Source organism: Pleuronectes platessa, chromosome 23 (assembly GCF_947347685.1).
Source record: "Pleuronectes platessa chromosome 23, fPlePla1.1, whole genome shotgun sequence".
NCBI classification, from domain to species: domain Eukaryota; kingdom Metazoa; phylum Chordata; class Actinopteri; order Pleuronectiformes; family Pleuronectidae; genus Pleuronectes; species Pleuronectes platessa.
Genome location: NC_070648.1, coordinates 3,826,639 through 3,839,833, shown reverse-complemented (window position 1 = coordinate 3,839,833; position 13,195 = coordinate 3,826,639). Strand labels below are relative to the sequence as shown.

The 13,195-nt window shown below is 47.1% G+C and overlaps 1 protein-coding gene across 1 annotated transcript in view; it reads left to right on the top strand.

The window, feature by feature from the left end:
- svep1 (sushi, von Willebrand factor type A, EGF and pentraxin domain containing 1) overlaps positions 1-13,195 on the top strand; it is a 75,281-nt gene that overhangs the window by 38,890 nt on the left and 23,196 nt on the right. Inside the window, exons 4-10 of the mRNA XM_053415782.1 lie at positions 2,755-2,913; positions 4,149-4,328; positions 5,726-5,905; positions 7,288-7,482; positions 9,949-10,067; positions 10,185-10,314; positions 11,663-11,770. Coding sequence (XP_053271757.1) covers positions 2,755-2,913; positions 4,149-4,328; positions 5,726-5,905; positions 7,288-7,482; positions 9,949-10,067; positions 10,185-10,314; positions 11,663-11,770 — 1,071 coding nt within the window. The remainder of the gene's footprint in view (positions 1-2,754; positions 2,914-4,148; positions 4,329-5,725; positions 5,906-7,287; positions 7,483-9,948; positions 10,068-10,184; positions 10,315-11,662; positions 11,771-13,195) is intronic.

Genomic DNA, 13,195 nt, shown 5'->3' with positions numbered 1-13,195 from the left:
GGCAGTAGATGGACCCAGAAGGAGACTGCTGTGTGATTCCGAGCAGCGCAGGAACACAATTAGTGTCAGTGTGGGGGTCTGTGAGAAGTTTTCTCTGTGTTCAACTTCCAGCTTTTCATTCACGGGGGTTTGTTCTTTCATCGTTTATTTCTTCTTGTTCATCCCGACCTCCTTCGTTCCAACTCCTGCAGGTCTGGTCTTTCTTCACTGTGTGTGTGTGTGTGTGTCTGTGTGTGTATGATGATGATGCATCTGTTTGTGTACATCACCACCTGCCAGCACATGCGACATGCCAGGAATAGAAAAGTGATACTTTCTGATACACTATTTCCACTGTTGTGCTCCAGGTGAATTATTATTCACATTAAAAATAACTAGGCTTCCTGTAAAACCTTAAATGAAGCTGTAAAAACCTGATTCCCGAGGGGCCTGAGCGGAGCGCCCACTTTCCACTGTCACTCCGTCTTCTGTAAGAAACCTCCTCTGAGCTTAGGAGACTTAGGAGGGAGAAGTCGCTGCTGTTGTTATCAAATGAAATTCTCACACGCGGTGAGTGACACTCGCCCATTGTCTGCACCAGAACAGGTAAAACCACACCAGTCTGCTGTTGGTTAGCGGCTGCAGTTCCAGTGCCAGCAGCCAGTGCTCGCTTTAGAGTGGGTTAACATCTCCAGGCTGAGCTGCTGAGGGGGGGGTGGTGTGTGGTGAGGGGCCAAGCTGGCATCGGCTCAGCAGTGGAAACTCACACCTGGCCCGTGCAGCGGATAAATGACTTGTGAGGAATATTCGCACACTGTGGATTCTCTGTGGCACCTTCGGCAAAGCTTCTAATTAAACCTGCTCGTTTTACAGTCGGGTCCAGAAGCTGACACGACTTGAAAGTGATCCACTGTGTGTGCTCCTGTTGGACGGTTGTGTGCTTTCACACCTACCTTGTTTAGTCCAAACCCAAATAACAGGTGTGAAAAGGTGCCTCACATTTAGTCCGACCAAAAGAGGTGGTTTCTGTCTGAGCCGTGGTTTGGTTAATTTGCAGGAAACTTTTCTGGATACTTAAAACTTTCAGAACCAGTTGCAGGAAGTAGAGACGGAGTGTGATGATGTGTTTGAGCGATGAAGATTCATTTGGCACACAACGTCCTTTCCTGCATTCAAACTGAAATACTCATGTGCCAATATAATAGCTGACTTGACAACTTGCTGATGTCAGATGCATGATTCAGGTGTGAAAACGCCCTGACAGTTATTTCCTGTAATATTAGTGGAGCTCTTATTGTCTTAAAAAGGCTTTAAATCCTTTCAATTCAAATATTTCTGCTTTTATTCATTTAAGTGTCTAAATGATCTGTGTGTGTTTGTGCGTGGGATCACAGAGTTTCTCATCTGAAGTGCACTGCAGCGGATTAACCTGTCAAAGAGTCTTTCTCCTCCATCTGGAGCCTGTTGAGATTTGGAAAAGATTTGGAGCCGTCAATATGAAATCGGGTTTGATTTTCCGATTAACTCGAGCAACATTTGGATTTACTTGAATCGGCCGTGACGTGATCAAACTGTTGTCTGTCAACAGATTTACTTGATTTGCTTCTTATGTGATATGAAAGGGGAAAAAGTGTCAAACGCAGTTGCACACACACACACACACACACACACACACACACACACACACTCACAGTAAACTCATGTGTGGGTCCTGTGAGTGAAAGTGGATCAGAAAACCTGTCAGATTATAGAGAAGATAATGTCAATGATTACACAACGAGGGAGTTTTCTACAAGGAGACATATTCTGCTCTGTGAAAATCCTTCTTTTAAAGTAGTTCTGATTCACAGGAACAAAACCAACACAGAAGAAAAAACCCTTGGAGTGGGGGGGGGGGGGGGGGCAGCAACTGATAAAGGTCTGACCCTCCCATTGGTAATGACTTTGAATTACGGGAAATGTCAGCAAAGCAAATTGCTTGTGTGAAACTATCCATAAAATGGCCGATAAAGGCCGTTGCCCCTGATAATAACGATATTCATCATGAGCCACATTTTGGAAATAATTTGAATCAGTGTTAGAGCATCAGAGACTCTTAGGGAACAAGATCACATCACTGAAAATATTCCAGCGGATTGCGTCAGCGATCAGGGTGTTTGTGATTTACGCACCGTCCCGTGTGAAGGTGACCTTTGACCCCTGATAAGATCCATGTGATGGATTCACTTGTTCCTTCTTCACTTCTTCACACCGACGGGTTTGTTCAGAACCTGATTGATGGCGGATGAAAGAATGTTGGCGGACCTCCGTCTGACCCGTGCTTCTTCATCTTTACAGCCATGTCCTCTGATCCAGCTCAGGTGATGCTAATAGGAAGCATACCGTGTTATGGCTGTGTGTGTCTGCGGGTGTGTGTCCGCGTGCAGGTGATCAAACGGCTCTAACGTGGCCCATGTGTGCCTACATGTGAACCCTAATAGCTTTGAGATGCTCATAAACCTTTCTTTGAATGTTGCGTTTCTTCCTAATGAAAGTGGTCCCGGTGTCCGGTGCCACTGAAGAGTTTCCCCTCTTAGAGTAATTAAGAATCTGGGCTGGACTCTTTATACGTAGACAGTGAGATCATCGTGTCACGTTCGCCACATTTTTCCACGACTGCATGTCCAGACATTAATATGATCAAAGTCTTCTCATGAATCCTCCTCTCATTTAGTCATGAGGATTTCTAGTTGTCTTGCTTCTTGTTTCTAACTCTATCTCCTCTCGTCTTTGCAGCGTGCCCACCCGGCACTTACAAACCAGAGGGAACCCCGGGAGGTCTGAGCACCTGCCTGCCGTGTCCGGACCTGCAGCACACCTCCCAGCCCGGCAGCACCTCCGCCAGTGACTGCGCCTGCAAGCCCGGGTATCAGCCAGTAGGCATGAGCTGCCAGGGTAAGAGGAGCTGCTCTGCTGATTGCTACGTCCTTGACTTCAGATTTAGCCTGATCATGGTTTGGGTTATTGGGCGATTCCCCGGTGCCCTGATCTGAAAGGTCCTCGAGCTGATTAGCAGTGACCATTTTGTGAGAACCCCCTCTATGATGAGCGAGGTGCAGGAAACCACAACCACACCAGATTGGGAAACCCCCTACCGAGGCCCCATGGCACCACCTTTCTGCCAAAAGTAATTTAAGAGAACGCCTTAATGTGTGTGGGACTGTGGTTTGCACTGGTGAGGTTAAATGTAGAGCCCGCTCATCTGTCATATCTCTAGACACATGTAGAAATCCTTCTAAAGTCAGAAGACACAATGGTAACTCAGCTTGTTTACGACTTCTTGTGCGTGTTTGTTATTCCCAACACGGTTCGTCATGTGAAGATACACCCTGGGAAAAATGTGGGAGAAATTAGTTGTCTTTATTTGTCAGGCTGCTCCGAATAGGTGGCATCAGCACAGATTTGCCTCCCGGCTGAAATCAAGATGATAATTGTCGTTACCCAAAATAATTCAAACACAATCAAGAGAAAAATCCAGGAATTAAGATATTACATTACTGGAGATTCACCTGATGCAGCTTCTGGTTTGTTACCCAGAAAACATTGGAAATGTAAAGAAAAGGTGCTTTTAATAAAACACTTGGCAGGTGATGGGATGAACCATGTGTTTATCACCGTCTTGAGGAAAAGAAGCCACGGAGGAAAAGAGCAAAAAGATTACTTTCCATTGATAAAAGCCTTTTGTGCTGTTTTCTGCTCTTCACCTTAACTGATGCTTTATCTACACAAATCTACTGAGGGGTCGACAACTGTGTCCTCATATCTGAAGCTGCAACCCCGTGAGGATTAGATGATATATTAAAATGTTGAGGAATCGGCTGGAATCCACAAACACAGACGTGTGAGAGTAGAGCGTCCTGACTCGTAGATCTGCCTCCAGCAATTACTCCGACCCTCCTGATTCTTAAAGAGTGAGTCGGTGATTTCCACCGAACACCATGATGTTCATTAATCACCAGGTTGCGGTGATCTGGGAGGAGACGTTTGACAACCTGCACTTTTCTGCTTTCATGCTTTGTTATTGTTGGACGATTAAATTTCCGTTCGGTGCCACAGACAGCCGCCCCTACCTGCTCCATCAGTAACCTCCCCTCCCCTCTCCACCCCTCTCCTCCTCCTTCTCTTCCCAGTGGTTTATTGTCCAGCGCTGTCACCTCCTGAAAACGGCTTTTTCATCCACAACGTGTGTAACAACCACTTTGAGGCCGCCTGTGGTGTGCGGTGCCAGACAGACTTTGACCTCCAGGGAACCAACATCCGACTGTGCCAGGCGGACGGCACCTGGACGGGGACGCCTGCCACCTGCAGAGGTGAGGAACCTTCCTGTCCGTGAAAAGCATAGAACATTGCATCAAAGCTTCATATAGTTCCTCATTAAACTTTGGGACCTGGATCAAATCCCTCAAAGTCTGCAGCTTCTCCTCCGATCCCTGCAAACCCTCATATGTAGAGGAGATGATGTGTTGCAGTGAGTATTTCAGGTCACATGTTCTCAGCCAGAACGAGGAATCGACATTTACTGGGAGGCCGGGGTGGGAAGGAAGTAAGGAAGGAAGGAAGGAAGATTTCAATTAAAGAGAGGAGCAGGGCTCACAGGAAGAAAGGATGTAAGGAGAGTAGGGACAGAGGGTCGAAGGGAAGGAACACGAGTGTGAGGGAGATGAAGAACAGACCGGAAAGAAAGAAAGAAAGGGAAAGGGAGTTGTGACAAGTCCAGAGATTAATGAGATGAATCCTGTTTTAACGGAGAGACACAGCGAGCGGGTGACTCACAGAAATACCAAGACACTGAATAACCAAGGGGGTGTGTGTGTGTTTTATAGTGTTCGGCTTTGGGTATATCTGAGTGTGTCTGCTTATATGTGTCACACTGAGTCTAGTCTCCGCCATATACTGTAGAACCTCCCAGTAAGTAGAGCCCTGAGGAGGGGGGGGGGGGGGGGGGGGGTGTCCTCTCCACCGCCTGTCTGTCTATCGGTGGTGGTGAGAAAAGACACACTGCTCTTCTCTAGCGACAGCATAATGTCAGACAGGCAGGAATGTTATCTTTTATTTCATGGGGATTTTCATGCTATAGGGTAAATGATAGGTCCCAAGTTAAAGATGATATAGGGCTTTAGGCTCTTATGGAGGATTTATGGTTCTCTGTGGGTTATATAGATATTTATACCTGTGTTTATCAGCTGTTCCTCAAACCGGAATAGGATCATTAAAAACCACATAATTACAGAAAGCATAGAGGAGGTGTTTGCCAGGTCGCCCTACTTCAAATTTCCAGTAAACAACAAGTCCATGTGAAATATCCCTAAAATATGAATAATCTAAAATTGTATCATCTCAAAAACTGAAAGAAACGATAAGGAGGAATTTCCCAAACTGACAATGATCACAAACAACCCAAAATAAAAGCAATAAAACATCGTTGGAGTATTTTAGGCAGTTGATGAATTGTCTTCATGGGTCTTTGGGCTTTGTTTGTTTGTTGTAGGTTTTCTCTCCCAAAACCAAATCACAAATGTTTTGCTGACTGTCAGTTTTTTGTATAGCTCCCTAAATTGGCTAAACCATGAATTTATTGATGTGCTCACAGTAAATCAAACTCACAATAACAACAGAAGCCACGGGCCTTTCAAAGTACAACAATGTGCGTTCTGTGTCTCCGATTGGCCGATTGTGAATCTGATTGTGTATTGTGTCCCCCCCGCAGTCCGCTCCTGCCCGCCGCTCTCCCGGCCGCCACACGGGTTCCTCCGGTGCAGCGATGGCGGCGCCTCCCGCCGGGCGGAGTGCCAGGCCGGCTGCGAGCGCGGCTACCGGCTGGAGGGAGACGTCAGGCTCACCTGCCAGGTCAACTCACAGTGGAGTGGATCCCAACCTCGGTGTGTGGGTAAGACTTCACCCCCGACAAGCCACTGGCTCACGCTGCTGTGTGTGATGCACCTGGACACAAAACACACAAAGACGACTCTGTTAAAAAACATTTGAACAAAATATACAACCTAGGTCTTTATTGTTTGTCAGAGATTTGAATATAGGCTCATATTATCTGTTTAGTTCACTGGATTCTGCCTGAGTGGAAAAAAACGTAAAGATGAATGACATAAATAACATATAATCTTGGTTTTTCTATGTAAAAACATGTGGTTTTTACACACGTATGTAAACGCACATGAGAACACTGACTCACACACAGTGGTTACACATATGGTGCGTATTTGCTCCGCGCACTACATCATCCTCCGAGAGATACATCTGCTTTCTCATCGCGCGGCTGCCATCCCCATATACACACACACACACACACACACACACACACAAATGCACACAGGATGCCCACACACTTCACAACCCGATAGTTAAGTCAAAATAAGTTGCGCACACTCATGCACCGCCGCAGAGAGCTCGCAGGTCAGGCACAGCAACACACAACAGAGAGGCGCCGTGTGTGAGAGTGTTTCACCGCAAACCTCCGGCCTCAGCTGACTCACTTCCACCCGACCAGCTCACGGTGCTATTTAGAACGACTGATCCGCTTCACCAGAACCCTGGGTTATCGATAGCTACCATCTCGTTGCCCCCCCCCCCCCCCCCCCCTTTGTTAGACCATCTCAGTGTTTGCCCACAGACTGTCGTTACCTCTTTAACACGGCCTCGAGGCCTCTGTGGGCGGCTGCAGCCGAGTGGTTTGTTTTAGTGTTTGTTTGCACAGCGGTCAAACCGGATCGCCTCAGCTGCCCCGAGAGGACGGAGAGATATCTTTTCATCGGATTTGAAATGCACCTCTCACTGGGCTTCTTCTCCTAAAGGAGGCAGGAGGAGGCAGAGGATGAGAATGATCCATCCATCATCGAGTCAAAGCCACATGTACAGTTAAAAATATATAAGAGGGCCTCCAGTGTACGAGTCCTGTGGTCTGCGCTCTCTTGACTTGATTTCCGACCAAATGTTTGTTTCCTTTGTGCCAGTTTCTGATACGCGCACACACACTGGAAATAGTTTTATTGTTGGCACTCACACTGGAGGGTAATCAAAGAAAGATTTTATCACATTCTGGTAAACACGCAGGAAACGTGATCCAGATCTTGAAGGAGTTTTTGTACTTTTCTTTTTTCGGTCTGTTCTGCTCTAACCAACCTTATCATCAAAACCCTTTTTCTCCTGGTCTGATTAATGCACAGTGAATTCTAACACAGCACATTGCAGCACTGCTTGTTCCACCAAACACAATCAGATTCATCCCCTGGTTTCTCCCCCTCTCTCTCTCCCCAGAGGTGCGTTGTCCCCCCATCGTGGCCCAGAAGAATATCCTGATGTCGCCCCCTGCCTGTGGGAGGAGGGCAGCATCGCCGGGCTCCGTCTGCCTGCTCACCTGTCGACAGGGCTACAGTCTACAAGGGAACAGGAAGGCGGTGTGCCTGGGCTCTGGGAACTGGACCGCCAACGTCCATAAAGCTGTCTGCGCAGGTGATTTGTGTGGAGAGCGGATCCTTTCACTTCAGAAGTTCTGAGGTCAGAGGTCAGGGTCAGTGTAGGGGCCAAAAAAAGGTCTAAAGCAGGATGTTGAGGTCGCTGGGGGCAGGTGGAGGTGGAGACTATGGGTTGTGGGTTTTTCCAGGAATAAGTATGTTGAGTTTGGTGCATTTAATTAAATAGTTCCAGGAAATTCTTAGATTTTAAGCTTACTAACACAAAATTTAAAAAGAAGAACGTGCTCGACCAATCACAAGTCAGTCTCAGCTGTCAATCATGATGTTTTAAAATGCCTTTATAGATTCTAATAACTAATTAATACAGAAAAACTGAAAAAATTACATTTGGGTAGACATGAGTGGGATAAAAAACTTTCCCATGTCCCATCCACTGACATGGGGGAGACAGAGTTTATGACAATTACTGCATCCAGCCACCAGGGGGACATTGAGGCTTTTCGGGACCTGTCATATCGTCTATATCTTCATATAAAGTGTGTGACTCTGCACAAAGACATGAGATCGACGTTGATCATTTACATAATTCTCACCCAGATGTCGCACTCTTTCTTTAAAACCTGTTTAACAGCAGCTAGGACTGAATCTGAGGAAATGATTAGGGATGGAAAGATGGATCCATAAACTTGATGGACTTACTGGTCATTAATTTACCGAACTGGCTTTGCTGCTTGGAAGATTGAATGACACTGGTGCTGTGTGTGAAAAGATGGACGGTCAGAAGAGCTGAGAGGAATGAAACAGAGTGTGTGGAGAAATCGAGGAAGATTTAAAAATAAAACAGCAGGAAACTTGGATGGAGGTTTTTTCTTTTCCATCCTCCACTCCAGTGAGAATGGTGCTAACCCAGTTTCGGAGCGGGCCTCAGGTCACTAACTCAAACCATCCCATGTCCGGGTTCTTCTCTTGTCCCCCCTCCCCCCCACCCACCCGGCCTGGGCTCTGTCTGGAGATCATTAAAAACCGGACCGCTGCCCTCCAGATGCCTTGCCGGTGAAACAGGTGGTGCCGAGCGGCTGTGGTTGCCCCCCCCCACCCCCACCCCCTCCAGTGTCCTAAATCCCCCTAGTTTCCACAGGAGAAAGTTCACTAACTAGGGAACTGATTAAGCAGAGGAAGAGGAGCAATAAAGACGAAAACCATCGGAGATGTCGGGCGGAGGTGAGAGGTGAGGCCGAGTCATCTGTGTGGGGGGGGGAGGGGATTAGAATGAGAGAAGATTACATTCGGTTTCACCTGGGACACAAATGAAGAAAGAAGATAAGATAGCTGAGAAAGAAAGAGGGAGAGACGTTAGTGCTCTTCGTCAGCTCCTGGCTCTCTTCACCTCTCACTTCACACTGATGACACCCAAAGTGAAATATTCCTCCCTCCGCTGTGAAGATGAACGCAGTCGATTTGGACCAGTGTGTGTGTGTGTTAGTGTGTGTGTGTGTGTGTTAGTGTTTAGTGGAGACAGATGCCTAAGTGGACGGGTCATCAGGTCCAGATGGGAGCGAGCTCTTACACACACTCTCCATCGATGGGAGATCCGTGTCTCGTGGAGTTGAACTGAGCTGAACTGAGCTGAACTGTGCCGTGCTGTCTCCACGTTATCACAACACACTGCACAAGACAAAAGGAAGAAGTTGTCTCATCCAAGGGTCACGGGCGGGTTGTGCGTTTGCCACCAGTCAAACGTTCTTCTTCTCACGACGCGGCTTCATAGTGAGAAGTCGACCGCCCATGATGTTTCCTACTGGAAGAGGCAAAGTCGGAAAATCACTAACAATGAAAGTGAGGAGGGTTTGTCTGCTGGTCTGGGATCAGGTCTGGGATCTTGCAGACTCAACAGTGTCACTCAAATCTTTATGCTCTTGCAGGTCTCATTGCTTTTTACTTTTACTGTACAGTAGATCATCAATTTTAAATCTCTTTGATTTGATTTGAACGTGTTTCTAGAGATCACTGCAGTAAGTGAGTCCTTCTCGACATGTCTCCCTCACACTGGAATTCAGATTTATGCTCATCAAGCCCACGAAATCTCATTTATCTGAGATGACGCTCTCCCATGACCCCGACTGTTTTGACAGTGACAGAGGTCAAGCTCCACACGTCATTCCACCTCGATCTGTGTTCCTCTGTGCTTGAACCGTTGAGGTAATTGGACTCACACACTGAATGCCTGTGGGGTCTGGTGTTGTTGGACACGTGACAGTCGTGCACTCTCAGTTGTGAACAACGATGAGCGAGGGGATGAGCTCTGATAAAAGAGGTCAGGGGGTCGGATGACATCACACACCTTCACCTCCTTCACTGATAAGAGCAAAGCAGGCTGAGGTCAGTTCCCTCGGTTTGTGATGAGGTGAACATCTGCAACAGTTGAGTCTAATCGGACTTCTAATGAAATTTAATGGAGTTAGTGTCTGATTGTCATCTCTCTGGTTCTCTGTCTCCTCTTCAGATGCTGAGACACCAGGGATCCAGTGCCCCGAGGACATCGTGGCAGAGACGGACGAGCGGCGAGGGACAGCCATCGTCAGCTGGAACGTCCCAAACGCCACCGACAACTCCAAGGAAGAGGTTATTAATATTTGTCTATAGTTTCATCTATTGTAAAATGCCCATTCCACAGGAGAAGTTTATTTCTTATCATTAGTCCTCTAGTTCTCATATTGCCTGTGTCTCTTCCTCCTCCAGGTGGCGGTGCAGGTGAAGCCAGTCTACGCTCCTCCCCAGCTGTTCCCCATCGGAAGAGAGACCATCATCTACACCGCCACCGACCGCACTGGGAACCAGGCCAACTGCTCCTTCACCGTCACAGTCGTCGGTGAGCTCATCCTCTCGGGGGCCATGTGCTGCATCTGGTCTCCAGGGGCCTCGTCTTAATGCGAGACAGGGGAAGGCTCGGAATACACAGTCCCACTGGGCTTTTTATAGCCTCTCACTGTTTATACCTCATCTAGAACGTTATTAACTACAGGAACAAATGTCATCTCACAATGCTGTGAAGAGAACACATTTGCATTTTCTATTGGTTGTACGAGAATCAAGGTGCTGAGACTAATCTCGCCCAGATCCGCCCGTTTATTCAGATCCGCTCCAAACTGTCATTAAAAATCGGTTCAGTCGTTTTTTGCGTAATCCTGCTAATTAAGAGACGGCTGGTGAAAACTTAATGGAGGTAATTAAATCCTGTGTTTTCTGAGACATCTCCATCAGTCGTAAAGCGCCACAGTGTTTACATATCACAAGTCTATGACAATTAGCAACATGTGTTCGGCAGTAAAACTCACTGGCACAAAAACCCCGGAGATGTAAAAATGCTCTAATGAAGATCGCACTTAGCATAGAAACAGGACGAGGACGATAAAATATAAAGACGTTGAAGATGTCACACGAGTAGAGTGAGTATTTATTACTTCTAACACGGTTGAGCAGCACCCCTCCTTCATTGGTGTTTCACAGATAGGACCACGGCTCCTCCAACCACGTTCCAGAAAGAAAAATGAGTTAATATACTCACTAACCAGTTTCCTCTCCGCTACAGGACATTCCTCCACGTCCTCGCTGCAGCTCATTTCTGTCACACGGTGTAAAACTAGGATTTAATTGATGCACTCAGCAGCGAGGGAGACTCCATCCGCCCCGGCAGGTGCCAAACAGTGTTACTGTGGAGAGGGGGGGGGAGGGGTGAAAAAAAACAGGGGGTGTCCCATGTCAACCGCTCAATAATCACAGCAGTCAGGGGGAAAAAAACCTCAAGCATGGTAGCTGTGAACATTTCCATATGTTATTATGGTGGTGGAACGCTGTGGTTCTTTATTAGAGACATGTGTTTAACCAGTGGCCTCTGACACGGCTGCCTCGAGAAACTCCCATCACATCGTAGCACACGTGTCCCGACTGAGCTCCTCTACCGTCGCTCTACCGTGTTGCAGTCTGGGAACAGTTGTGTGTTTTTGCGTTAAAGCCGCAACATGTTTTTTAAACCTACACATGGTTTAGATCGCCGGTTTTATTGCTTTCACAGCTGGCGGACGCTGAATGTCTGTTATCGATATGTTTAATGTTTAATGTTTACCGATGTGCTGGTTTAACCGTGCACCCCCCCCCCCCCCCCATCTGGTCCTCAGGTCATTACAGATCCCCTTAACGAACCCTTCATCCCTTCCTAGATACTGAGCCCCCGGTGATTGACAGGTGCAGGTCGCCGCCCACGGTCCGGGCCACAGACGCGGAGACGGCGGTCACTTGGGAGGTGCCACAGTTTTCCGACAACTCAGGTATGTCTGGTGGCTGCTCTCAGACGGCAGCTCCGTGGATGGTTTCACTCTTTAGCTCCTCTGTTCCACTCCGCCCCCTCATCCGCTGATGAGTTTCCATCGGTCGGGTGGGAAAAATTGAGGATCAGCAGAGAGCTATGTGCTTTTGTGCGTCTGTGTGTGTCTGTGTGTGCGTGTGTGTGAATAATGGTGAGAGGATGGATTGTAAACGTGTGCATGAACGCCTCATTTGTGTGTCTGTGTTTAAAAGAGATGGAGAGAGGAGAGGACGGGGGGGGGGGGGGGGGCAGATGAAGTCCTCAACGTGTCTGTTAATGTCATCAATGTTAAAGAAGACAAAGGAGGTTGATCTAAGAAAACTTTGTTCTCATTCCATCCATTTTTCATACTTTCATTTTATTATACAAGCAGATATAATACTGGAATCACACGGGAACATGTTTTCTTTATCAGAGCGGCTGCCATTAACAATAGATCCTGGTTTTAATCACTGATTTGGTAAAGTTCCATAAGTACAACCACAGAAAATATTATATATTCTGTATTAATATCTACATTCACAGCAGAGGAACAAAGTAGAAATCAAGGTAGAAACCGTCTCACAATCTTAAAGAACATGATCAACTTTGTCCAAATGCCCAGAAAAACTTTATTAATTATTAATTTGCAAGTAGAATATTCATGTTTAGTCCATATGGTGCCATATCTGTAATATTTCCCTCAATTGAGTAAAAAGAACTAACTTTACGTGAAACTTTAGTGAGCTTTAAAAACTCTTTGCTAAGAATTGCAAATTAAACAAATGCGTTGAGGATCTTTTTGGGGATTATGTGTAAAGTTTTCCCGGTGATTCATAAATCTGAATCACAGAACATTCACTGTCATCCCCCTGCACCTTGAACTGAGTGAAAATAAGAAGTTCCCCTTCATGCACGGAGATTCTGAAGCTGTGATGAGCTGCTGTGAAGACTTCATATGCGGTCGGCCGGTCTCTGGTTTGAGACGGGGCCACCCTGCTGCACTCACGTTGATGTTTAACTGTTCAGACCGATGCTGTACAGCAGTGCATCGAGGCCACTCGGCCAAATAGACTAAATATCACAGAGCTGGCTGTCTCTCCCCTGGCTCTGCTCACTGTACCCAAACAGCCGTGGTGGTGACAGACAACAAACCAGACTTCTCCAGAGCTCCAGCCCGCAGCCAGGACCATGTAATTCACCGACTCTGGCTCCACACACACACACACACACACACACACACACACACGCACATATATGGAATAACACTGAACAGTGCTCACACGTGTGTTTCTGTGAGTTCACACACTTTGGCAGAATGAGCCTGAACTCAAACGCGGGGCCGCAATCTCACAGCAACTCCCCAAAAGATCCCCCCCCCACCTGTCTGCGGAGGTGCACCTCTATC